This window comes from Sphaerodactylus townsendi, linkage group LG17, assembly GCF_021028975.2.
Source record: "Sphaerodactylus townsendi isolate TG3544 linkage group LG17, MPM_Stown_v2.3, whole genome shotgun sequence".
In the NCBI taxonomy this organism is placed as follows: domain Eukaryota; kingdom Metazoa; phylum Chordata; class Lepidosauria; order Squamata; family Sphaerodactylidae; genus Sphaerodactylus; species Sphaerodactylus townsendi.
Window position 1 is genome coordinate 1,463,528 of NC_059441.1, and position 24,249 is coordinate 1,487,776.

At 49.1% G+C, this 24,249-nt stretch overlaps 2 protein-coding genes across 3 annotated transcripts in view; both read left to right on the plus strand.

The window, feature by feature from the left end:
- The first annotated feature begins 699 nt into the window (after nucleotides 1-699).
- On the plus strand, nucleotides 700-9,848 carry LOC125424703 (SH2 domain-containing adapter protein F-like). Of its 2 annotated transcripts, XR_007243264.1 has the most exons (7): nucleotides 700-1,026; nucleotides 3,243-3,363; nucleotides 3,493-3,717; nucleotides 4,123-4,329; nucleotides 7,402-7,531; nucleotides 8,064-8,245; nucleotides 9,710-9,848. XR_007243264.1 is itself a non-coding variant. In XM_048482119.1 (6 exons), exons 1-6 carry the CDS (start codon nucleotides 757-759, stop codon nucleotides 8,247-8,249), a joined length of 1,077 nt encoding a protein of 358 aa, XP_048338076.1. In that variant the 5' UTR covers nucleotides 700-756. The 2 variants fall into 2 exon arrangements, 1 of the variants encoding a protein (XP_048338076.1); XM_048482119.1 differs by lacking the exon at nucleotides 9,710-9,848 and having other exon boundaries at nucleotides 8,126-8,249.
- A 5,160-nt stretch (nucleotides 9,849-15,008) lies between these two features.
- PARP6 (poly(ADP-ribose) polymerase family member 6) overlaps nucleotides 15,009-24,249 on the plus strand; it is a 39,626-nt gene continuing 30,385 nt past the window's right edge. Inside the window, exons 1-2 of the mRNA XM_048482048.1 lie at nucleotides 15,009-15,193; nucleotides 21,249-21,509. Of these exons, the coding sequence (XP_048338005.1) occupies nucleotides 21,507-21,509 (3 nt within the window). The 5' untranslated portion in view covers nucleotides 15,009-15,193; nucleotides 21,249-21,506. The remainder of the gene's footprint in view (nucleotides 15,194-21,248; nucleotides 21,510-24,249) is intronic.

Below are 24,249 nucleotides of genomic sequence, written 5' to 3' on the forward strand. Positions count from 1 at the left end.
ATTTGTAGGTCCTTGTATTTTGTGATCTTTTCCAGCTCTTTGTCCTCTACCCTGCTGTCAACTGGCACAGCAGCATCTATGATCCAAACATGTTTTTTCTCTACCACTGTTATGTCTGGGGTGTTGTGTGCCAGGTGTCTGTCTGTCTGTATTCTAAAGTCCCAGAGTATTTTTGCTTCTTCATTTCCTGTGGTCTTCTCTGGCTTGTGCTCGTACCAGGTCTTGCTACAGGGCAGGCCGTACTTTTTGCAAAGGTTCCAGTGCACCACCACCACCATTATTATTATTATTATTATTATTATTATTATTATTATTATTATTATTATTATTATTATTATTATTATTATTATTTGCTGATCTATATTGTTCACCCTTCCTGTGCCTCCTGTATCATATTTCAAAGCCCTCAAACTGGCTTTATTCATCTTTTATTCAATTTATTTCATTGCACAAGTGCTCGGGGCTGCTTTGGCAAGGGGAGAAGCACCCAAACGTGCCCCGGACATTTGACCCAATAGGCATGACGGGGGCCGCTCCCCGCCCGTCCAGTGGCTTTGTGGGTGGGGGGGTGGGGGGCTGTTGCCCAACACGGGAGAGGCATTCCCACGTGCCACCGGGCCAGCGCGCCGGAGGGAGAGGGGGGCGGGCGCTGGGGGAGCGCTGGGCGGGCGCAGGGGGAGCCGAGCCGGCCGGCCCACCTCCCCGCCCGCCCGCCCACCCACCCACCTGGGCGGGGGCTGCGTCGGCTCCCCGGCCATGGCCCGCTGGCTCCGGGAGCGGCTGCTCTTCCGCAGCGCCAAGCCGGCACCCCCGCAGCCCGATTACGCACCGGAGCCGGAGCAGCCCGACCTGGTGGCCGCCTACCGGCTGCAGCGGGACCGCGACTTCGAGGACCCCTACGGCGGCGGCGGCGGAGGAGGAGGAGGAGGAGGAGGAAGGGGCGACCCCTCGCCGCCCCCCAGCCGCACCGGCGCCCCCTCGCCCCGCCGCCGCCTGATCCGCGTGGAAGCCCCCGAGCAAGAGAAGGTCTGCCCCGCCCCCCAGCCCTGCAATGCCCCGGGGGTCTCTTTTGCGCAGGGGATGCTCAGCCCTATAGGGCTACTCGCGAGTCAGCGCCTTTGTTTCCAGGGAGGCGCGCTTATTGAGGGGCGCCCGGGAGAGGAGGATCTGCCCCGCCAGGCAACTGGGTGGTTTACCTCTGAGTAAACGTGCCTGCAGGGTGGAATCAAACAGGTCGTGGGTAGCGTTTTTACCCCTTTCTGCTCAACAGGCTTTCCACAGGGGGTTGTGTTACAACAGCCTTGCGGGGTAGGCACATTTAATGATTGCCCCATGTTGGAGGGAGGGAGGGGCAGGAGAGAGTCTGCTGAGACCCGTTGGACTACTTGAGGCTTTGCTGAATTGGCCATGCTGGCAGGGGCTGATGGGAATTGTAGTCCATAACATCTGGAGTGCCAAAGGTTCGCCACCACGGTCCTAGGCCATGAAGGGGTTATGTTATTTCTGGGTGGTCGTGCCGAATAATGCACTATGCCTTGTTCCTCCCTAAAACGAAATTACTGGTAGTGTTTTTGCCTGCTCAGATTGTTTTCCTTGCGAAATACTGTAACAACAACCTTATAAGGTAGGACAGTCACCCTTGTATGAGGAGCAAAGGCTGGTTTAGGGTCACTAACAGTGCAAAACATTAAGATCCATTTCCTGGAGTAAGCCCAGAGGTGGGATCCAACCAGTTCTCACCACTTTTCTAGAAGTGGTTACTAATTTTTTCTGAGTGCCGAGAAGGGGTTACTAAAGCAACCTCCCTGCCCAATAGGGACTGGAGGTGCGTGAGTGCGGTGGCACCACTGTTTGAATCCCACCACCATCGGAACCTGTTATTAAAATTTTTGGATCCCACCACTGAGTAAGCCCCATTGAGAAGACTTCAGTAGGGTTCTGGATAGATGGGGCCAGCGCTCTCCTTGTGTTCACCACACAACAGACTCCAAAGGAGCAACCAAATGTGCCCCCCTGTCACCTTTGCGAGTGGCCCCTGGGGCACAGCCCCCCCTTGTTCCCCTTAGGTATGCCACTGCTTCTTTCCCAATACTCCTCATTGTCTTAGGTGTACTCATCTGAGCAAAGGTGTCCCCCTGAAACTAGGTGGGACCCATCAGCTAACCTTTTTAAAAAGCTCAGACTAAGCAAAACATTGCATCAATAAGAACTGTTTTCAAAGGGAGAGTTCATGGTGAAACTGCTGACCTCATCAACTAGTTTAGTTGTTCCAATGGGGCTTTAAATAGAGGTGCAATCAGCATCTGCCTGTACCTGAGCCATTTCTGCTATGGTTCCTACCTGGCAAAATGGCCTGCTTTATAAGGTTAGGAAGGCTCCTACATTCCCTTTGTTCTGCAGAAGGTATAGAACGGAACTGTGCAGGCTTTCCTTTTTGTAAAGGGAAGCAGGGTTGTATTGTTGTATATATTTACTGAATTCTCTCTTCGTTACTGTAATTCGGTTTTTCACATTACTTATTATATGACTTGTACTATTTTCTAGTAGCATTATTTTCTGGCGCAAGAAAGAGCCCCGTTGGAACAACTAAACTAGTTGATGAAGTCTGATCCAGCAGTTTCACGATGAACTCTTCCTTTGAAAACAGCTCTTATTGATGCCATGTTTTGTTTAGTCTGAGCTTTTTAAAAAGAAGGTTAGCTGATGGGTCCCTCTGCCACTAATAGATATTATAAATAAGTGAATAGGATACAATTGCTATTTGTTAACATTGCCATCCTAAGCATAATTGACATCTTTCTAATACCGTTGACATTGCTGGACTTGGAAGGGTGTCACTTTAGTTGGGATTGTACTGTACGGTCCCGGTGGCTCCCTGAATCCAGTCTCGTTGTCAGTGTGTGTACCAACCTCCTTTGCACCTGGCGTTGTATCTGGCAGTGTATTCAGAAATTCTGCAGGGAGATGGAGAAGTTTGTCTCTGATCCAGAGTTGTCCTCTGTTTGGATTGTCTCCTTGAATGGCAGAGGCTTATCTGGTGAACCAGATGTGTTTCGCACTCCTATGTTCCTGCTGGGTGACCTTGCGCTAGTCACAGTTCTCTCCCAACTCTCTCAGCCCCACCTACCTCACCAGGTGTCTGTTGTGGGGAGAGGAAGGAAAAGGAGCTTGTAAGCCACCTTGAGTCTCCTTACAGGAGAGAAAGGAAAGGCATAAATCCAAACTCTTCATCTTCTTTTCAGATGGTGGATTTGGACGATTATGCGGATCCGTTTGATAGCGAAGCAGCAGCAGGCGGAGAGCAGGAAAAGGTGAAAAATGAAGGCTACATGGAACCTTACGAAGCTCAGAAGTTGCTGGCTGGTAAAGTACCCATTTTCTGCTTTCAACCGGTAGTCTGGAAATAAGTACTGATCAGAACTGAACTCTCAGAAACGTGACACGGGAAAGGGAAAAGCATGTAACACGGCTTCTTTCTTTCTGTGGTCCCAGAGATTCAGAAGAGAGGTAGCGACGGTGGGCCAGGCGCTGCTAAACCTCTGCATTTGTATGACGTCCCCTACGAAGAGTGCGAGGGCGACGCGGACGCAGAGAGCGAGCGCCCACCAGACGTCCCGTTCCGCTACTCGTGGTTGCCGGAGGATGACGAACGGCCGCCCGAGGAATATGACCAGCCCTGGGAATGGAAAAAGGACCGCATCTCTAGAGTGTTTGCGGGTAAGTCTGGTCTGTTTGAAATGCACAGATGTTTCTTTCCTGCTAATCGACAGGACTCAAAAGTGGCTGAACGTAACAACCCCCCCCCCCTTCACCTTAATCAAAAAAGTCTGCTCTGCCCGTTGGTCATGCTGCGGACGCAGACTCGGACTCCTGCTTGTTCCTTCCAACTGACTGCAAATCAGCTCGCTTGCGGGCTTCCCTTGCCGAGAATAAATCTGGCCTGTTCTCTCGGCCAGATGACAGGCAAAGAGACGCCATCTGTGTGTGACGGCCTTTATTCCCCGGGGCTGTCCTTCCCTCCTCAAAGCATGACCGCGCTTGGCAAACGTGGCGTCCGCGAGGCAAGATGCCAGGCCGCCTTTCTCCAGCGTTCTTTCCTTTCTCTCCTGACGGCTCCGTCAGTGGAGATCGAAGGGATCCAGGAGCTGCCGTGGCCGCCCCCTGTCGGACAGCTTGACAACATGGCTAATCGCGGGGACGCAGAGGGACCCCCCACTCCCCAGAGCGCCGGTGCCAGGGACCTGCCTGGAGACAGCCCACCAAGCATCCCGGACGCCAGCACCAGCTTTCTAGACTCGCTGGCTCTGTCTGCTCCCCTGGATGTCGGCGGTGGGTAACTTCAAAATCTGGAACGAGATGTTGCTGCTGTTCAGATGTAACGTAACCAGAAGAAGGCTTAGGGGTCCATGGCAATGTCAACTCAATGCATGGCAGCTGTGAAAAAGGCAAACTCTATGCTGGGGATCATTAGGAAAGGAATTGAGAATAAAACTGCAAGGATTGTCATGCCCTTATATAAAGCAGTGGTGCGTACCGGGCACTTTGAGTCCTGTGTTGTTCAGTTCTGAGTAAGCGCCACATCTCCAAAGAAGTATATTGAAGAGATAGGAAAAGTGCAGAGAAGGGCAGCACAAGGATGATTGAGGGATCGTGGAGCACCTCCTTAATGCTAGGAGAGGGCTGCAGGCGCTTTGGGACTCCCTTTAGTTTGGGAGAGGGGGGCTATGATTGAAGTCCTATAAAATTATGCATGGGGTAGAATATGTTGACAGAGAGAAATGCTTTCTCTCTTTCTCACAATACTAGAACCAGGGGGCAGCATTCAATTGAAATGAGAAAATGCTGGGGGGAAGAATTAGGACTAATAAAAGGAAACACTTCTTCACGCAACGTGTGATTGGTGTTTGGAATATGCTGCCACAGGAGGTGGTGATGGCCACTAACCTGGGTAGTTTTAAAAGGGGCTTGGACAGATTTATGGAGGAGAAGTCGATCTATGGCTACCAATCTTGATCCTCTTTGATCTGAGATTGCAAATGCCTTAACAGTCCAGGTGCTCGGGAGCAACAGCCGCAGAAGGCCATTGCTCTCACATGCTGCACGTGAGCTCCCAAAGGCACCTGGTGGGCCACTGTGAGTAGCAGAGAGCTGGACTAGATGGACTCTGGTCTGATCCAGCTGGCTTGTTCTTATGTTCTTATGTTCTTATGTCCTGCCATGATGATGGCTGTGCCACAAATGGAAAAATTCAGTCCGTTCCTTTACATTTAGAAATCGGTCTGTCTTTCATTTGTCAGGATTGTAGATCAGCTGAAATTGACGCCCGAGGAGAGTCGTCAGTGCCTAAACATGCCATACAATTTCAGGGTTGGTTTTCAGTCGAGAAGAAAATTAATAAACAGACTTAACTACCTGCTTTCTTGGCGAGCGGACCTGGGCTCAATTTGGGGCCACCTTAAAGGCGGTTTAGTTAGAACCGTCCGAGAGGAGGGTAATATAAAATCTAGTCTGCTTGAAAGATTTGATAAGATTGGAGTTAGGTAGGGAGACCCAATGGCCCTGTGCAAAAGACAGTACAATAACACACGAAGGACTGTTTAGCCGTGTCCAGTTGACAGGGGCAAATACGTTCAGCATAAGGGATATGTGTACATCTCCCTTTCAAAAGAGCTAATGGTAAATCAAACTCCTGGTCCTTGTGGCGTCAGAACTTGAAAACGGACAGGGGCATCATTCAAGACCAAAGGCCAAACTATGTTATCTGTATTGTCGAAGGCTTTCACAGCCGGAATCACTTGGGGTGCTGTGTAGTTTCCGGGCTATATGGCCATGTTCTAGCAGCATTCTCTCCTGACGTTTCGCCTGCATCTGTGGCTGGCATCAGATCCTCAGATCCTCTGAAGATGCCAGCCACAGATGCAGGTGAAACGTCAGGAGAGAATGCTGCTAGAACACGGCCATACAGCCCGGAAACCACACAGCACCCCTATGTTATCTGTGGTTCCATGATAGCTACCGGTACTAGAGTGAGTGTTTTGCTTTTCCTACAAGGCAGTCACAGGGGTGGCTTCAAGGGTGTATTGGGGGTGGGGTGGGGGGGGAATGGGCTGTTTAACTCCTTCTTTGCCAGCCAGCCAACCTTCCAGATTGTCTAACACCACAATCATAAGTAGAGCTGCGCCCTTCCTAAATCTGAGTTCTATGGGATGGCTCTGTGTTAGTAGTTTCAGAAGTTTCAATTCTGCCAGTGGTTTCTCTGACTCGGAACGCAAGTGCAGTCTTTGACTCTGTCTGATTCTAGTCAAATTCAGTACGAATGTTGCCAGTAACCTTGATGCAAACATGCTGGTAACAAAACATAAGAGAAAAGTATTCTGAAGTGACTAAGAGCATATTCTTATATACCAGTGGTGGCGAACCTATGGCACGGGTGCCAGAGGTGGCACTCAGAGCCCTCTCTGTGGGCACGTGCAGAGTGCCTCCCCCCCCCCCCCACATCTAGGCTGGCCTGGGCTGCTGGGCTCGATTATTAGCATTAAACCTAAGACCTAGATTTGGGGAAGCAGTGTAGGTAACCCTGTTAAGCGCTGTTAAACCCCACTGATTTTCATGCAGAGAACTAAAGCATGATCCTTTACCTGGGAGTAAGCTCGGTTGCTGGCAATGGGGCTTTCTTCTGAGTAAACCCTCCTAGGGTCGTGATTCACCCATTTGAAGAGTTGCACAGTTGCTTCACCAAGCTTACTCCCAAGTAACGTGCGCCTCGGAGCCAGCCATTTTTTCTAAACTAAAACCTCAGTATTCAGGTTAAATTGACCTGTTGGCACGTTGTGATAATTAAGTGGGTTTTGGTTTGCAATTTGGGCACTCAGTCTCAAAAAGGTTCGCCATCACTGTTATATACCTACTAAAAATACTAATAGTCATTGGCATAATGTAGCCCTTTCATATTCGAAAGGCTCCTGGTATGTTGCCCTAAACAATTTGTGTTCCAGCTGAAATGTAGCCCCCCCCCCCCCCCCCGGCTTTACTGTCTCATTATAAGCTGGTATTCCGTGGCCCAGTTTGATCCCTTTTCTAGTCGTTGCAAAGGAAGGTACATGTTCCTTGCCTTTCTTCCCCAATCGGTTGTCCTGTTTTACGAGACACTGGCCCCTTCCGCACACGCAAAATAATGCGTTTTCAAACCACTTTCACAACTGTTTGCAAGTGGATTTTGCCAACCTGCACAGCTTCAAAGAGCATTGAAAGCAGTTTGAAAGTGCATTATTCTGCATGTGCGGAATGAGCCACTGTTACCCTGCGTGGCCACCACTTGAGACCATACTGGCCCTCACTTGCCACTGCATTCACCATTGTTCACGTTTTCATTTACTCATGGCTGTATGTTTCTCCCCCAAGGCAAGGGGACCGTGAGGAGCCAGCCACCCTCGGGCACAGAGAAGAGGAACAGTTTGTGCTGGCTGAACGTGGAATCTGGGTTGATGTTTGGCGAACGGGTCAACCCCACTTTGCCCCTGGAGAGCCAGGCGTGAGTAACTTGGGGGTTGGTTTACAATCACATTGCTCAGCTGGGCGCAGTGGCCATCTCCGTTGCAAAACAAGTCACACGGTCCTTAGGAAACCCTCGTCGCATTCTGTCCTTGATACCAAATGTAGAAGAAGAAGAGTTTGGATTTATACCCCCCCTTCTCTCCTGTAAGAAGACTCAAAGGGGCTTACAATCTCCTTTCTCTTCCCTCCACTCCCCACAACAAACACCCTGTGAGGTGGGTGGGGCTGAGAGCTCCAAAGAACTGTGACAAGCCCAAGGTCACCCAGCTGGCATGTGTTGGAGTGCACAAGCTAATCTGGCTTGCCAGATAGGCCTCCATAGCTCAAGTGGCAGAGTGGGGAGTCAAACCCGGTTCTCCAGATTAGAGAGCACCTGCTCTTAACCCACGACACCACGCCGGCTCTCAGAGCCCCGACGCCTGAGCTGCGCCGGCCTCTGGCTCTTTATTTATTTGTTTCTCTTTTAATTTCTTTTTTTTTTGTATTGGATTTGTATTCCGCTTCTCCAGCCGAGGGCTCCCGAAGCGGCCTTGCAGAGGCCTGACTGAACGCTTGCCTCCCCCCTCAACAGGTGGTATCACGGGACCCTGAGTCGGGTGGACGCCGAAGGGTTGCTGCGGCTGTGCCGCGAAGCCAGCTACTTGGTGCGGAACAGCGAGAGCAGCCACAACGCTTTCTCCCTCTCCCTCAAGTGAGTGAGGGGCCTGGTCTCGACCTATGGTGAACGCTTGGGGGTACCACGGGGGTCAGAGGCCTCTTAGGAGTCATGAGCTGCACTTGCCTTGCTCCTCTGTATTTGGGTTTCTCATTTCCCAAACTCTAGGGCAGTGATGGCAAACCTTTTTGAGACCGAGTGCCCTAATTGCAACCCAAAACCCACTTATTTATCGCAAAGTGCCAACATGACAATTTAACCTGAATACTGAGGTTTAGAAAAAAACAGTTTGCTCTGAGGCACGCGTTACTTGGGAGTAAGCTTGGTGAAGCAACCGTACAATGCTTCGAATGGGTAAATCATGATCCTAGGAGGGTTTACTCAGAAGCAAGGCCAGCCTAGATATGTGTGTGTGTGTGTGGGGGGGTGATTTTCCACTCCCCCCACATGACGAACTCCGTGCGTGCATGCCCACAGAGAGGGCTCTGAGTGCCACCTCTGGCACACGTGCCATACGTTCGCCACCACTGTTCTAGGGCCTCTTCTGCAAATGCAAAATAATCCACTTTGAATCCACTTTCACAATTGTTTGCAAGTGGATTTTGCTGTTCCGCACAGTAAAATCCAGCTGCAAAGTCGATTGAAAGTGCATTATGCAATTATGTGTAATTTATGCAATTATGGTTCCTTAATTATTGGGGATTGATTGTTTTTAGCTGATTTTAAATGTTAGATATATGATTGTTGGACACTGCTTGGAGCCCTTTGGGGGAGGGCGGTATACAAATTCAATAAATAAATAAATTATTCTGCATATGTGGAAGGGGCCTAGGTGACTTTCTTGGATTGTGTTTTGGTGCGGGGTGGAGGGGATAGAACAGGACTGGGTAGCTGAGGGGGGGTGATTGTCGGAGTCAGGAGAATATTTTCAGGGGGTCATCTTGTCGGTCTGACCAATTTGAGTCCGGTGGCAGCTTAGAGACAAACAGGATCTTTGGAGCAGACGCTTTCGAGAGTCAAAATTCCCTTCTTCAGAGGGGAATATGTGTAATGCTGAGAAGAATATACCGCGTTTCCCTGAAAATAAGACAATGTCTTATATTAATTTTTGCTCCCAAAGATGTGCTATGTCTTATTTTCAGGGGATGTCTTATTTTTCTGTGTTCTGTTCGTCGGGCATGCTTCCAAACAAAAACTTTGCTATGTCTTACTTTCGGGGTATGCCTTATATTTCGCACTTCAGCAAAACCTCTACTATGTCTTATTTTTAGGGGATGTCTTATATTCGGGGAAACAGGGTAGGAAAAACAGTTCCCTCAGAAGATTTCACTTGGTGTGAGGCAGAAATTTTTGTAGCATATATGGGAGTGGGGAGTGCTGTCGAGTTGCAGCAAATAGCAAAACACACTTGCAAACGGTTGTGAAAGTGGATCGAAAGTGCATTATTCTGCCTGTGCGGAAGGGGTTGCTGCTTGCTGAACTGCCTGTCCCTTGATTTAGGAGCAGTCAGGGCTTCCTGCATATGAAACTCTTGCCGACAGAAGATAACAAGTTTGTCCTGGGCCAGCACAGCCCCCCCTTCGACAACGTCCCCGAGATTATCCATCACTACGCCAGCCACAAGCTGCCCATCCAGGGGGCGGAGCATATGACCTTGCTGTACCCGGTCATCACCCGGTCTTCCAGTTGCCTGGCAGCGGAGCAGTGACTCGGGGAGACAAAACGGACACGCTTCTGGCTGTCGGGCGGCGTTTGAGCCCTGGACGAGACTGGAACGTTCGGGGGGCTCCAGACCGCGTTTGTTCACACGGACTTGGAAGTTGCCAGCAGCCAAAACAGAGCTGGACCAACAACGCCTGCTCTGTCCAGCCTTCGCTGTGGGCTTTCGCTGCGGGAGGAGCTGTTCTTTGCATGTTGTACCCGTTTTGGGGAGCCGGTTAAAGGTGTGGCATGTTGAGGGCAAAGGTCCCCTCAGTGAGGTGGGAGGGGATTACGGAGTCGTATGGCGTCTTGGAAGGGTCCTCGATCAGAACCCCTCTACCCTTTCCCAGTTTCTCAGTCATATCAGGTTTGACTGAGTACTGCATGATAAATAGATTGGAACTCAAATACAGACTTTGGGAGATCGAAGCACAGAATCTCAATACTGCAGCCAATAAGGCCAATCCATGCCAATCTGAGATTGGGGGTTCGATTTAATGCAGGCCGGGGCGCTACATATTTTTACTGTTACCAAATCTGAACCAATGTAGAATTTTTTTTCTTTGGCCAGATTCAATTCTGGGCCGGTTCACACATCAGGGACTGGCTGTAGCAGCGGTAGATGACTTGCTTGTATGAATGAGGCCTGGTGGTTGAACCAGGCAGATCATTTAAAGCCAAGTCCAGCCCAAGGTTTCCCGACAGAAATAGCTTACACAAAAGACTCCACGGCATCGACCTGTGAGAGTATCAGGTGATAAACGCGGCACGAGCCAACCAGGTCTTCTATAAAAGCGTGTCCGGTTTACGGTTGCTTCTTTTCTCTCAAACTTAGGCTCATTCCGCACATGCAGAATAATGCACTTTCAAACTGCTTTCAGTGCTCTTTGAAGCTGTGCAGAATGGCAAAATCCACTTGCAAACAGTTGTGAAAGTGGTTTGAAAACGCATTATTTTGCGTGTGCGGAAGGGGCCTTAGTTTCCCATTTGCCGCTGATCTGGGCCTGGCTTGAGGATCCTAAAAGTCTCCTGTTGGCATTTTGAACTCTCCAGAGGAAATCCACCCAGCTTTAGGATTGTATGTTTTAACCGGGCTTTTAACCCCATTATGTAAGCCGCCCAGGGACTTTAGTGTAGGGCGGGGTATTAAATGAGTCTGGTAGGGTTTTGTGCAGGCGGGTGAGTTGATTGGCTGCCACGGTTCTTTCCTTGGCCGAGGAAATGAAGTTAGCTGAGGTGCGTCTCGTGACTTTACTGCACGCGGCGATTCCAGGCAGTATTTCCCCAGCACCAATCTTGACTCATCTGCTTTCCGATGCCCGGAACCTTTTCGTGAAGGACTTGCAGGGCCTCCTGCCAGCTAACCCTCCAGGGAATGATTCAGCGCAGACCTTAAAAAGGTGAGGATTTAGAGAGCAACAGACCTCCAATCAAAAAAGGAATGTTTTGCATGTATCTGTAGCCTCCTTATTATGAATTTACCCAAGATGCTTTGTGAAGCCCTTCCTGGGTACTCGTCAGCTGGTCTTTTTGTGTCTGACTTTTTCCACTAAATAATAATAATAAAAAATATGTGACACTTGGATCTGATATTCTTTGCCGTTGTCCATGAAAAACAGCTATGGTTGCCGTGCAAGGTGCGTGCATTTTTGTCAGTTTTTAAAACTGTAATCGCTTTAAAGACACGACCCCTAGAGAATCGCGGGACGAGGCTTCGAAGCTTCGTAGCATCGGAGCTACAGATCTCTTAGGCCCCTTCCACACATGCAGAATAATGCACTTTCAATCCACTTTCACAATTATTTGCAAGTTGATTTTGCTATCCTGCACAGCTGCAATGTGGATCGAAAGTGCATTATTCTGCATGTGCAGAAGGGGCCTTAGAAAAACCTGGCACGACCACAAAATGGCCAGGAATCATTTCGGGGAGGTGAGTGCGGACAAACCGTGGGGGACACGAAAGGTATTGCAAACGTTTCGCAAATGTTTTCGGGGATCTGTGCAGAACTGAGGCTTGAGTGATAAGTGGTAAACAGGAGTCAACCTTACCACTAAGTAGGGTGAGGCTGCCTTGTTCCAAACAGCAGACTTTGGAGTCACAGTTAAGAGCAACCGCTTTTTCGTTTATTATATTTTTAGCGACACTGGATGCTATTCCAGACGGCCTCAGTTATCAAAATACTGTAACCCTTCTTGACGGGATACATACCCAGCCCCTGTGAAGAAGAAGAAAAAAGATTTATATCCCCCTTTCTCTCATGTAAGGAGACTCAAAGGGGCTTACAAACTCTCTTCCATTTCCCCCTCGCAACAAACACCCTGTGGGGTGGGTGGAGTTGAGCGAGCTCTGAAGAACTGGGACTAGCCCAAGGTCACCCAGCTGGCATGTTCTGCCCTTTTTGAAAACCCTACTCAGCTCTCTTCCTCCCCCCAATTTACACCTCTGTAGGGCAGTGAAGGCCAGTGAAATGACAGCAAGACCCTACAACAGTCAATCTTAGACAAAGCCCATTCAGGGGTCATAGATCAATCTGAAGCAAGCCCACCTCCGCATTCTCTGTACAGAAGCATCCCAAGAAGAAGATGATGAAGAAGATGATTTTAGATTCACATCCCACCTTCCTCTCCTGTAAGGAGACTCAAGGTGGCTGACAAGCTCCTTTCCCTTCCCCCTTCCCCACAACAAACATCCTGTGAGGTGGGTGGGGCTGAGAGAGCTCCGAAGAACTGTGACTAGCCCAAGGTCACCCAGCTGGCATGTGTTGGGAGTGCACAAGCTAATCTGGTTCCCCAGATAGGCCTCCACAGCTCAAGTGGCAGAGCAGGGAATCAAACCTGGTTCTCCAGATTAGAGTGCCCCTGCTCTTAACCACGACGCCACGCTGGCTTTCTAGGTTTCCCTCTGTCTTGCCGGGATGCAGCTTCCCTAGCAGCTCAGGAAAGTGTTTCTTGGAACTGGAGTCCTGCCAGCAGGCTTTTCTTGGGGAGGAGCTTCCTGTGAACACGCCCCGTCTTCTAGGCAGCCAGCCAGCCCCTGTCACGACTCAGCTGCTCACCCGCTGGTGTGTGGGGGCTGGAGAGAAGTCTTGTGAGTGTTTTGGAAGCCTGTCACCGCCTTGTACAATAAAAAGGGAACATTTTGAAAACGATTTTGTGTGTGTGTGTGTGTGGATAGGCAAGCACTGCCTTGTTTTCTTTGACTGCTGAAGACAAGAGTGTTGAATTGCAAAGGGATCTCTTAGGATCCCAGAGATTTCGGAAGCGTGCCTCTGTTTTGTGACCCGGTAGGGTGAGGAAGGGGGTTATTGCTTTGAGCAGCATCAAGAAGAGTAAGGCGAGGAGGAGTTTGGATTTATATCCCCCCTTTCTCTCCTGTAAGGAGACTCAAAGGGGATTACAATCTCCTTTCCCTTCCTTCCTCCCCCCCCACAACAAACACCCTGTGAGGTGGGTGGGGCTGAGAGAGCTCCGAAGAACTGTGACTAGCCCAAGGTCATCCAGGTGGTGTTGGGAGTGCACAAGCTAATCTGGTTCCCCAGATAAGCCTCCACAGCTCAAGTGGCAGAGCGGGGACTCAAACCCGGTTCTCCAGATTAGAGTGCACCTGCTGTTTACCACGACACCACGCTGGTTAAAAAGCAGGCAACGGACCCCCTCTTACAAAACAATGTGTACGCTTAGGAGTCCTGCGGGTTTTCTAGGGATGGAGGGAGAAAGCAGAAAGGGCAGTTGTGTGAGGGACCAAGAGACCTTTAGGATCTGAAGACATCCTGCTTGCCAGGCTGAATCAGTTTCCCAGCATCCTTTAGGGAGGTAAGAGGCCGAATCCTCGGGGCATATCCTGAAGGTTTGATCTAACGCGCAAGCTAAGCCCTTAAGATCATGGCATGAGAGTGCCCTGCCTTCCAAACGTCCATGTTTTAACATTTTAGACCATTTGCGTCTTAGGATCTCCAGCTTGCAAGCAGAACTGGATATCAATTACAAATTATTTACCTTCAGGGTTGCCAACTCCAGGTTGGCAAATTTCTGGAGATTTGGGGAGATGGAACCCGGGGAGTCTAGTTTGGAGAGGGGAAAGACCTCTGTGGGCTTTAATGCCTCCGTTTTCTCCAGGGGAAATGATCTTTATTATCTGGCATGGTGATCAGTTGGAATTCCAAATCTCCAAACCACCCCTTGCAATTGGTAACCTCATCTCTCCCCTGGGCTGCTCTGGCGGGGGCCCTCAAACCCCACTGAATCGCCTCCCCACTCCAAATCCTCCACCCACCCACCCTGAAGCTCCAGCAATTTCCTCACCCAGCGTTGGAAACCTGACAAAGACCTCGGTCTAGCCAGCAAAGCTGGCGCCGACCGTATTTCGTGCTAATGCAAAAGGCGCGTTGGAAACTGGACGAGGATCTCCGTGCAGCTGGCAAGACCTCTGTCTAGCCTGCAAGCTTGCACAGTTTGGTGCCGTGAACATATCTCGTGCTAATGCAAAGGCGTTAGGCGGACCTCTGTCTAGCCTGCAAGCTTGCACAGTTTGGTGCGGTGAACATATCTCGTGCTAATGCAAAGGCGTGAGGCGGACCTCTGTCTAGCCCGCAAGCTTGCCCAGTTTGGTGCGGTGAACATATCTTGCGCTAATGCAAAAGCGTGAGGTGGACCTCTATCTAGCCTGCAAGCTTGCACAGTTTGGTGCCGTGAACATATCTTGCTCTAATGCAAAGGCGTGAGGCGGACCTCTGTCTAGCCTGCAAGCTTGCACAGTTTGGTGCCGTGGACATATCTTACTCTAATGCAAAGGCATGAGGCGGACCTCTGTCTAGCCTGCAAGCTTGCACAGTTGGGTGCCGTGGACATATCTTGTTCTAATGCAAAGGCGTGAGGCGGACCTCTGTCCAGCCTGCAAGCTTGCACAGTTTGGTGCCGTGGACATATCTCGCGCTAATGCAAAGGCGTGAGGCGGGCTCGGCTCGCGCATTTTTGCATCGGGCCCGGGGACGCGCTCGCCCGGCTTTGCACGCGCGGGGCGTGCGCGCGCTTCCTCTTGGGCGCGCGCGTCCTCCGCCCGGCAGCCGCTCTCGCTCGCCGTGCAGGCAGCCGCCGAGAGTCACATGATGCCAGCCCGGAGCCGCACTGAGCATGGGCGAGGGGAGCATCTGGGCCGCCGCCGTGCTCGGTTCTGAGCACAACAAAGCCCTCCCGGGAGCCTTTTGTCTGCAGCCCCGGCGGGCATCGCTGCCCTCCCGGCGCGCCATCCTGGCCAGGCTCTCCCCAGCGGCCGAGGCGAGTGCCGTAAGTCTGAATCGGGGCCGGCGGAGGGAGGAGGAGGAAGAGGAGGAAGAGAGGCAGGGCTGCCCGGGCCAGGTGGGTCCCGATGCCTGCATCCTCGTCGGGATGCCCGCTCCCTCCCTTTCTGCAGGTTGCTCAGCAGTAGGGCTGGGAAATACCTGCAGATGTTCCGGGGGAGGGCATCTTTTGGGGAGGGGAGGGGTGCTGGGATGCCACAGAGGCCACCGGCCACGGCTGCCATTTTCTCCAAGGGGAGAGGTCTCTGTTGTCTAGAGGCCGGTGGGATGCTGGGATGTCTCTGGGCCCCACCTGGAGGTTGGCACCCCTGTGGCCAGGAGAAAACATGCCTAGCCGGAGGAGGGCAGCCGACTTGGTGGAGATGATGTCTATAGGCACTTTGGACCGGCCCGCTTGGACTTTCCATCGCCCTCTGTCCCCAGTTGCTTTATATTTCTTAGGGGTCCCCCGTCCCCATATTTGGCCCCTTGTGCTGAGTGAAATGTGGGGGTTCTTCCTTGGGGGCAGCCACTCAAAGGATGACATTTGAAAACGCACAAAACCTAACACTGTGCAGGTTTTTGGGCTGGCGGCTGGCTGGCTCAGTGGTCACAGGCTGAGAGCCGTGGGTTGGCGGCCGGGGCGAGGTGGGGGGGAGAGCCCTTCACCTCGTACCTCTGGCCACGCCTGGGTTTTATATGTTGTGCGGCCCACAAGATGCCGTGGAGGTCCTTGATTCCCATTTGGCCCTGAGTATTTCTTTTTGAAAAGGGAGTCAACATTGGATGGGATTATTTCCATCTGTGTGGGTTTTTTTACATGCGTTTTCATGGCCTTTTTTGATCCATCAGAACCTTCGCTTTTGAATGTTTGGGAACTGAGCCCTTTTGGGATAGGGCGGTATATAAGCCTAAATAATAAATAAAATAAACTGGAGACTGTATTGAACCAAAGAGTATCCAAAGGGTGACTAATCCACATGAAGTGTGGCCTCCCAAGATACAGCTAGGGCAGGGGTCTGCAACCTGCGGCTCTCCGGATGTTCATGGACTACAAATCCCATCAGCCCCAATTGGCCATGCTGGAAGGGGCTGATGGGATTTGTAGTCCATGAACATCCGGAGAGCCGCAGGTTGCAGACCCCTGAGCTAGGATGTAGCGCCTGCATGCCAGGGTGTATCCTGTGTGGTGTGGTGGTTAAAAGCAGGTGGATTCTAATCTGGAGATCCGGGTTTGATTCCCCACTCCTCCACCTGAGTGGCAGAGGCTTATCTGGTGAACCAGATGTGTTTCCTCACTCCTGCATTCCTGCTGGGGGACTTTGGGCCGGTCACAGTTCTCTCTGAACTCTCTCAGCCCCACCTCCCTCACAAATAAATAAAGAGCAGCTTAGGCGTAGGGGATCTTAGAGCCGGCGTGGTGTAGTGCTTAAGAGCAGGTGCACTCTAATCTGGAGAACCAGGTTTGATTCCCCGCTCTGCCACTTGAGCTGTGGAGGCTTATCTGGGGAACTAGATTAGTGTGTGCACTCCAACACATGCCAGCTGGCTGACCCTTGGGCTAGTCACTGTTCTTTGGAGTTCTCTCAGCCCCACCCATCTCATAGGGTGTTTGTTGTGGGGAGGGGGGAAGGGAAAGGAGCTTATAAGCCACCTTGAGTCTCCTTACAGGAGAGAAAGGTGGAATATGAATCTAAAATCATCTTCACCATCATCTTCATCATCATCTTCTTCTTGGGATGCTTCTGTACAGAGAATGCGGAGGTGGGCTTGCTTCAGATTGATCTATCTATGACCCCTGAATGGGCTTTGTCTAAGATTGACTGTTGTAGGGTCTTGCTGTCATTTCACTGGCCTTCCCTGCCCTACAGAGGTGTAAATTGGGGGGAGGAAGAGAGCCGAGTGGGGTTTTCCAAAAGGGCAGAACCGCCTTCCTTGCCATTGTTCCACGAACAGGCATTTGACGTCACCGGGCAACGGTTCTGGTCTCCGTCTCTCCACTCTGGAGGAGGAATGAAATCTTAAGGAGCTGATCCCTGGAAATCTCTTTGTGTGTGTAAACTCTCTTCGCCACCTTCCGCTGCTCAGCTCAACCAGCTTTTCTCTCTGCATGAACTGAGAGTTGCTTCCTGTACGGTTATGCATCAATAACACGGCCTTGATCGTTCACAGCTTTTCCCTTGGCCCCGGTGAGGCTGAGAGTTTTCCTCCTTCGCTTCCTTTTTGCAACACATGCTCGGGATCCTCGGGTGAGCAGAGAGATCTTTGTGATCCTGTCCTTTAATTCTAATTTGATGTACAGCTGCTGGCAGGTGGTCATTTTTTTTGAAGAAGAGTGGGATTTATATCCCCCCTTCCTCTCCTGTTAGGAGACTCCAAGGGGCTTACAAACTCCTTTCCCTTCCTCTTCCCACAACAAACACCCTGTGAGGTGGGTGGGGCTGAGAGAGCTGTGAAGAACTGGTCACCCAGTTGCAGTGGTGGGACTCAAATAATGTAACAACCGGTTCCGGTGGTGGGATTCAAATAACTTAACCACCGGTTGCTTGCAAGCACCATTTTAACCACCGGTTCTGCCGAAGCGGTGCGAACCGGCTGAATCCCACCGCTGCCCAGCTGGCACGTGTTGGGGCGCACAAGCTAACCTGGTTCCCCAGACAAGCCTCCACAGCTCAAGTGGCAGAGCGGGGACTCAAACCCTGTTCTCCGGATTAGAGTGCACTTGCTCTCAACCACTACACCACGCCGCTCAACCAGTTCACCTGCTGATTTAGGGTTACTAGCTCTGTGTTCGAAAGTTCCTGGAGATTTTGGGGGATCCAACCTGGGTCGGGCAGGCACCTCAGGGTGTTATAATGCAATCCATCTTCCAAAGCAGCTATTTTCCCCAATGGAATTGATATTTGTAGATTGGAAATCAATTGTAATAATGGGAGAGCTTCAGTCCCTGTTCTGATTTGAACCGCAAGAAGTTATGCTTTCGGTATCCCAGTCTGTGCGCAAAACCCTGTTTGCGGTAACTCTTGAACTGGGATCGTTGAAGAGATTGAAGACTCCTCGAAGCAGGAAGTTTCCAATCTCTCCTGTGTACGGTGAGAAGGAGGCAGGAGCGTAGCGGGGCTGAGGACTTCAAACTCATTTGTCACGAACAGTTTTTGGGCTTCGTTTTTGTGTGACATCTGCCCGTGTCTCGATTGTGTAAGCAAAATACTTAGATTCCAGGCGCCGTTCCAGGACGGAGCTGATCACACACAGAGATGAATGTGCTGGATTCACGTGAGTCATGTGTGATGATTCCTCACGAGGAACAACTTTGCTTTCCAATTGTGGGGTTTTCTAGATTTAAGGTGGAAAGGGACTCCCTGTCTGGATCCCTTCTTGTTCTGCTCCCAAGTAGGGCTCTAGTTTACTCTGCTGTTTAACTACACTACATGTCAGTTTCCGATGGCTGTTATTTATTTTGTCCTCAGGATGTTTTGGGGCAACGCCGTACGAATCCCATACAAATCTATGGAATCTGTGGTCTGCTACAAGATGGTGGGGATTGTTCTAACCAGGGCTTGACTGCTGACAGTGTTTATCGCGAGCCATGAATGAATTCCTTGGCTACAAAATGAGATCTTTAGCTTTGCTAATCTGCTGAGAGATTTCCTCCTTTGGCCAAATTCTCAAAGAACAACGAGGCAAATTTGAAAGGGTGGAGAAACCCGTGCAAGTCTTTTATGGATGATTGGCAAATTTCGGGGTGTGTTCAGATTTCCCTTGTGCTGCTGTGGAGTGCAGTTTACAGGATTGTATATAGAAGAGCGGTTCTTTGCCCAGGTTAAGCTCAGTGAAAGCTGGGTCCGCCAGTTTGCAACAGAAACTGCCTGTTTGCAGAAGAAACTGGCTGTACACAGTGCTGACTGGCTGGTGCTTGTGACATCACCACCCCATCCCCGTCTTCAAAGCGGTTTGGCAGCTTTTAGAAATGAATTTCCTTTTGGGGGGAAAAAAGAACTAATGAGCAGATTTTTAAAAATGTGGGCAGTTCACCTGTAGATTTGGAGGGCTGCACTGTGGGTAACCGAAAGCGGTGTTTGACAGGTTAAATATGCCTATACTGTGAGGGCAAGGGGTCTGAGCTCCTTCTCAGGGGAAAACATCTTGAGCAAGCCCTCTTTAGACTTAAGTCTGAATGTACCCATATTTGTTGGCTGTGCTGCTGTAAATACACCCATGCTTTTCCTGGCATTTGGGTGTTGGTTCATTTGTCACAATGATGTCCTAGGGCTGTGGTGGTAAACCTTTGGCACTCCAGATGTTATGGACTACAATTCCCATCAGCCAATTGGCCATGCTGGAAGGGGCTGATGGGAATTGTAGTCCACAACATCTGGAGTGCCCAAAGGTTCGCCACCACTGTCCTAGGGTGTTTTCACACCTATTTTTTCCCTAGCAAAAAAAAAGTTTGTTGACTGTGGCAGTAAAATACTTTGCTTTTGGCCCCTTCCGCACCTGCAGAATAATGCGCTTTCAATCCACTTTCAATGCACTTTGAAGCTGGGTTTTACTGTGCAAAATAGCAACATCCACTTGCGAACACTTGTGAAAGTGGATTGAATGTGCATTATTCTGCAGGTGCGGAAGGGGCCTCTGTGAAGTTTTGAGAGTTGCTGTATTTGGGATTTGACTTCTGGTTTTTGGGTTTTGTTGTGGAGCAATGCAGCTGCTGACTTCTTGGTTTGTTTGTTTACACCCCCCAAGTGATTCTTAAAGAACCTGCACTGTGCTGAAATATATCTATATTTGATTTTTTAAAATAGCATTTCCATTTTCTTCATTTCATAACTCCTCTTTGATAGGTCCAGTTTATGTCTCGAAATGTTAGAATCTCTTTATTGGCAGTCCTCCCTTTTGGCCGTACGGATTCCCGAGACTTAAAACAGTTCATGCTTTAGAAGGAAATCTCAAACCCAAAAGGCCAGGATGAATAATTAAACAATAAAAAGGTAAAGTTTCCCCTTCAGTCGTGTTCGACCCTGGGGTACCACTGCAAGCAGTGGTTTTATAGGCAAGCCGTTTTTGTGGGGTAGTTTGCCATTGCTCTCCCCGGCTATTCTTTACCCCCTAGCTAGGTGCTAGGTACTCATTTACCAACCAAGAAATGGACGGATGGCTGAGTTGACCGTGAACCAGCTACCAGGATATCTGACCCACTGGGGGCTCGAACTCCCGACCGTGTGAGTGGCAGTGCAAGCACTGAACCACTACGCCACGCGGCTCCTAATTAAACAGTGTGTGTGTGGGAGGGACTAATCAAAATAACATAAGCCATAGTTGATTGTCACTCAACCCACTTGTCTGCAAGACATTCTTGTCCTATTCCCCCAACTTAAAAAAGGTTTGCATTTACCCTGTTTCCCCGAATATAAGACATCCCCGGAAAATAAGGCGTAGTAGAGGTTTTGCTGAAGTGCGAAATATAAGGCATCCCCCAAAAGTAAGACGTAGCAAAGTTTTTGTTTGGAAGCATGTCTGACAAACAGAATACAGAAATATAAGACATCCCCTGAAAATAAGACATAGCGCATCTTTGGGAGCAAAAATTAATATAAGACACTGTCTTATATTCGGGGAAACACGGTATGTAGGTTTGTTAACTCCAGCCTGGAGTTTTGGGGGTGGTGTCAGTGGAGGGGGGAATTTGGGGAGGGATTTTACCTAGGATCTATGATATACTACAGTGTCTGCCCTCCAGATTTTTCTCCAGATAACTGTTTTGTCCAGAAGTGATCCTTGCTGTCTGGAGATCTGTTTTAATTCAAGGATAACTCTGCCCCCTCCCCTCCCCCCCCCCCCCGGAGTTGGGCAACCATAGAGATCTGGGTGTGTGACAGTCACTTGCTTTTGATTGCAATTGGAGGTATTTTGGCTGTGGAGTTCGCTCACTCGAGGTGTGCACCAGCGGAGGAATGATTCTCCCGCCGTTTGCCGGGTTTGCGCTTCCTTCTCCGGTGCTGTGTTTACTATCTGTTTGAATGGAGATGCCAAAAAGTGTCTTGGGTTTCCCTTTTCGGCAGGCAGCGTTCCCGATGGCCAATGAGCAGGCCGGTACAGGGCGCTGACGTCACCCCCGCGATGCTCTCAGCCGTCTAGAGGACAGTGACTCGGTTGCCAGGGCGACGGAAGAACATACTCCCTGAACTGAAACCCCACCCTGACATTGAGGCCCTTCCGCTGCCTGGATGTCTGTCTTGCTGCTCCCGTCTGGCCGGCAGGTAGCATGGAGTGGCTTGGCCTAGCCCTGGAGAAGGAGCAGCTGTGAATCCACAAAGCAAATGGTAAGTACAGAGTGGCCGGCCGGGGGGGGGGGGGGGGCCCTTGGAGGGACAATCAGCTAGGAGATTCGGAGATGCTGCCTTTGTCTGGGGGGCAACGGTGATGCTCGTGTGCACACTACCCGGCTCCAGACGTCCCAAGCCAAGAGATGGATTTGACGGGCATTGTCAGGAAATGGGGAATAACCACCATACAGTTATCCCTTCCCCATCCCGACTTTCCCCATCACGGTTTTGACATACCGTGGGTCGGTGTAAGAACTTAAATGAGCGTTTTTTTCCGGAGTTCTGTGGGAGCCAGTGGACAACACTGAAAAAGGTTAGGAACTCAGCAATGCATGAAGTAGATGTCTGGTATTGTGCAATATCAACATATTTTGTCTTTTAATACCATAAATGCGCATCATTTCTTTTTAAAAGTTGAAAGAAAAGAAAAAGAAAAAACAATCAGACTTGTTCTCGGGGGGGCCTTGCTGGAGACCTGCAAGAAACCCTGCGTATCTCTGCCAGTTGGTTTGAGCAGGCATCTTTTAAGTGGAGACGGATTTGGAGTTTACTATCTATCTTTGGTTGTTGCCGTGGGCATCTGAACTATTAGTTAGTTAAGATAGTAGTCCCCCTTCTGGTGGTCCCCATAACATCTGAGGGACCTACTGCCCCACTCCGGGGGGAGGTTTTAGCGACTGGACTCAAGGAACTGTATTTTGGAACACTGTGTTTAATGGTTTTTGTTGTTGTTGTTTTAATTCTAATAGAGCCGTAAGTTTCTACTTTAAATTATTGATGTTTTAAATTGTGCTCTACTTATATGAAGTTAACCGCCCAGAGACCTTTGGGGGAGGGCGGTATACAAAACTAAATAATAATAATAAGAAGAACAACAACAATATCAATAACAACAACAACAATAATAAAATTTTAGGAACTGCACACATTCTACGCAAATACCTCTAATATCCTTAGTCCTTGGGAAGGACCCGATATTCAGAGATGAATTCCAGACACTTGTGCTGTGTTGGTATGTGTATAATAATGATAATAATGATAATATTGATGATGATGATGATTTAATAATAATAATAATAATAATAATAATAATAATAATAATAATAATAATAATAATAATAATAATAATGGATGAGGCTCAAATTGTAATGAAGGCCAACAACCAGCTAAAGATCTGGCAGCTGTGAAATCTACAATAATAATAATCATATTGCTTTAAATTTTGGCTTCGCCTGCATTTCTCGCATGATGAGCACTCGCTGACTCACCTACTTTTGTCTGATACTCAGGCTAATCCATGGTTCTCTCTGATCGAAAGAAAGATTGAATCACTTGGTATATCTCTCGACTCGCTTTTCCGGCTATCTAGTTCAGAATCCTCCAACTCGTTAAAACAAGAATTGTTGGAAAGCGAATGGATTAATTTATTGAGGGCTGCTATGAAAACTTGTTCACCCTTACATCTTTCAATACCCCTCTATCAAAACAGGATGGCTCCCTATTTGTATTTTTTGACTAATCCAATGCAGAGAAGAGCCCTCACACTTGCTCGCTTCAATGTTTTCCCCTCCGCTTTATTGCGTGGTAGATATAACAACTTGGAAATGAGCAAAAAGGTATGCTCTTGTGGTGAACAACAAATTGAAACATTGGCACATCAACGGCTTTGCTGCCCTAAATCTGCTAATATCAGATCAAAATATTCCAATATTCTTTCTAGGATACCTAGTGAAATGGGAGAATCAGGTAGACTTCCTTTCCTTCTGGACAATTCTGACAATGAAACTTGTGAATTGGTAGCACGATTTTTACTGGAGGGGATGCACAATCAATAATTTATATTCTATCTTAAACCTTTGTATTTGTGTACCTTTTATCTCAGTTTATTTTTATTGTGTTATGATTATTGTTATGCCAAATAAAGGCTTATTATTATTTAAAAAATAATATTGCAAGCCGCCTTGAACCTTCAGGAAAAATGGGATATAAATGTTTTAATAAATAAACTCAGGACTTCTTAACCGTAGCAGCCTCTGCACACGCTCACCTTTCAAATGGAGGGCTGTTGAATCAGGTCAGAGTGAACTGGGGAAAATCTTTTGTGCTGGGAACCAAAAAGGTTGAGAAGCCTATCCATTAATACATATTACATATCTATTTTATTGCACTGTGCTGTCTTGACAATAAAACGTTAGACGTTAAAATGTCAATAGAAAATATTTGTTGCTATCTAAAAACATGTATAAATATGTCTCAATCAACCACCAAGCCTCATTTGAAAAGATCAAATACGCCGTATCTCAGAATGTTCCACTCCGGGGGCGGGGCGGTCGATTAAATCTAATAAATAACAAATAACAATAAATAATAAAAAAGACCCGACGTGTTTCGATCCTACTGGATCTTCTTCCGAGGTCAGTAAACAATCCACCCGCACACAGAACTACTGTCGATTCACACAATTTTATTTACAGCCCAGTGTGTTTCATAGAGGGCCTACAATTCCGTGTTTTACTGTTGAGAATATAGCACACTGCAATGAAATATATATTTTCTATATATTGATGGAGAGTCGTTAGAAAGTCATTCTCAACTGTTTTGGCTCCTGGCTTGTTTTTCGTGTTGGGTTTGGATTTCCCCCCCTTTCTTTGCTTGGAAAACGTTCTGTGTTCCCTGTAGTCAACAAGGCCCGTGTCTGATCCAAAGCTATATTTTATTTTCCAAAGTGAGTACCAGC